A 2,500-nucleotide genomic window follows, 5' to 3' on the forward strand; every position below is an offset into this window, starting at 1 on the left:
TATATATATATATATATATATATATATATATATATATATATATATATATATATATATATATATAATATATATATATAAATATATATATATATATATATATATGTATATATATATATATATATATATATATATATATATATATATATATATATATATATATATATATATATATATTATGTTTGTGTGTGCTGGCGCCCGTGCCGGCATGTGTGAAACAGTGTGCACGAAGATTTACTCACCATTAAGTACGTGCACCAGTATAGAGGCTGGTTTGGTGTTGGAAGGAGCGCACGTATAGTTCCCAGAATGGTGTCGACTCGCTCGCGTCACCATCAGTACACTTGTGTGGTCATCACTCTCGACTACAACGCTCTGTTGAAGATAATCGAATGGATTTTTAAAGCATAGTTTGACTCTAGCTAAGCTAAGTGACATGAGCGAAACAAATATCAACTCATCCTGCCTGGTAATTCATATTCAGTAATTTTATCTGAATGGGGATTCTGTTCCTTACCCAAGCTTTTAATCAGAAAATGAAATTCGGGTTTCATCTCCATGATTCTGTAAAGATCTTATTAATACATACATTTCCGTCTATATACAGTACTCTTCTCACCGTCGAGTTTCAATTCAGAACTAAGACACAACAGGGAAAGCGAAATAAACTCATCATTTTCACCACTCCCAGGAAAACATACCTATTCTCCTATGGATACCACCTACTCGAACAATCAAGCAATTTTCACACATTTTTTTCACTAGATTCTGATTTTCGCTTTCTTCAGGAATTCCATACCCGTCCGCGAATTGCTCAGATGTATACTAGTATTGTACCATTGCCGGTTTTTTTTTTTTTTTTTTTTTTTGCCATGCCCCTAAGTTAGGTTGCGTTACTATGCATTTCAGGGACCGCAAGTCATCGTTTTTCTCAAATATCTTTTAATCTAATTATTTGATCGAAATAGTACTTCAACACATTATACTAAACACCTCCCCCTAATTTTAGCTAATATAGTGCATTGTCAAATGTTGTTAGTTAAGGAGTTTACTCCTGACTTTCAAAGGCAAAGTCGTAGAGCAGCAGTCATTTACAGATTCGAACGCCCACTATCCCCATCTTTTCCCTCTCTCTCCCTCCCTCCCTTTCTCTCACTTGCTTTGTCGTCGTGTTTCTCGTTTCTCCCCCAATAATACCGTTCTCCCTGATATTTTTCAATACCAGCAGATAATTGGAGAGTTCATAATGAAAAGGATAGCGAGGTTTGACGTAATGACCATAATAATGGTTGTTAAGGGGTTGTCTATCGGCTGGAGCAATCGGACTATATAAGTATTCACTGTGCCATTGATGGAGACGGATTTTTCATTGCCGTCATGGCTGCCATGTTGCTTTCTCAGCGTCGTTGCAGAAATGCATTTGCGATACGACTCCTAACCATATACAATATGGAGAAAGCTGACGATAGAATAAGGATCGAGCAAACTAGGTAAGTGAATCTTCATAACACACTCACGCGAAAAGCACACGCATGTTGGTCAATCAATCAATCAATGTATTTACCTCTCTATCATTATTATCTATCACTTTGTCTATATTTAATCGTTGGAGTATATAATATATAACTCAGTTCACAACACCACAAAGTTAGGTGATAACGGTGGGTTTCAGCGTATGTGATTCCGCCATTCCTTGGGGTATATCAAAAAGAATGAGTCTGGAATTATGAAAAGTTATAATAATGATTACATGAGGTCTAGGAATGTGAACGATATTTTTTTGGAGATAGTGAAGCATTGCCAAACTGAACAGGAGAATAAGAATGCCGGTTGCGTAAATACAATGCAGGTAACAGAAAAAGGTATGGCATAATGGACTAGTAGAAAAATTCCTCAGAACTGTAAGCCGAATTACGGACCTAGATCCCAAAGAAGCTGGATATATATATATATATATATAATATACTATATATATATATATATTATATATATACATATATAGTATATATATTATAACAAATATATATACATTATATATTTATGTAATATTATATATTATTAATATATAATACAAAATATATATATTTATATACCAAATTATATAATATTTATATATATATATTAATTATATTATATATATATATATAATATACACATACACACACACTTCAAATTAAACAAACAAAATATCACTTGGGAAAGTGTTTAGATGAAATAACGAATTCCTTTTCATTTTTATATGCTCATTCAAAATCATTCAAATTCACAAGAACAAGTATATTCATATTATATTAGTGATGGTATATAGTTCCTTTGATAAACATATATATATATATATATATATATATATATATTATATTATATATATTATATATATACAAGCATTTTTGGTCTGTTGGCGTCAAAGAATAAAAAACGAACGACTCCTCAATTACGAATGTTTGTGATTCTGCAAAATTACGTGAAAATAGGGTAATAGGTAACTCTTAGGCAGTTTTCATAA

The 2,500-nt window shown here is 31.8% G+C and overlaps 1 protein-coding gene across 3 annotated transcripts in view; it reads right to left on the bottom strand.

Moving 5' to 3' along the window:
• LOC135215611 (uncharacterized) overlaps positions 1-2,500 on the bottom strand; it is a 238,567-nt gene that overhangs the window by 2,126 nt on the left and 233,941 nt on the right. For all 3 annotated transcript variants that reach the window (XM_064250510.1, XM_064250509.1, XM_064250508.1), the window contains one exon: positions 240-372. In XM_064250510.1, the coding sequence (XP_064106580.1) occupies positions 240-372 (133 nt within the window). The remainder of the gene's footprint in view (positions 1-239; positions 373-2,500) is intronic.

This window comes from Macrobrachium nipponense, chromosome 5 (assembly GCF_015104395.2).
Source record: "Macrobrachium nipponense isolate FS-2020 chromosome 5, ASM1510439v2, whole genome shotgun sequence".
Classification (NCBI taxonomy): Eukaryota; Metazoa; Arthropoda; class Malacostraca; order Decapoda; family Palaemonidae; genus Macrobrachium; species Macrobrachium nipponense.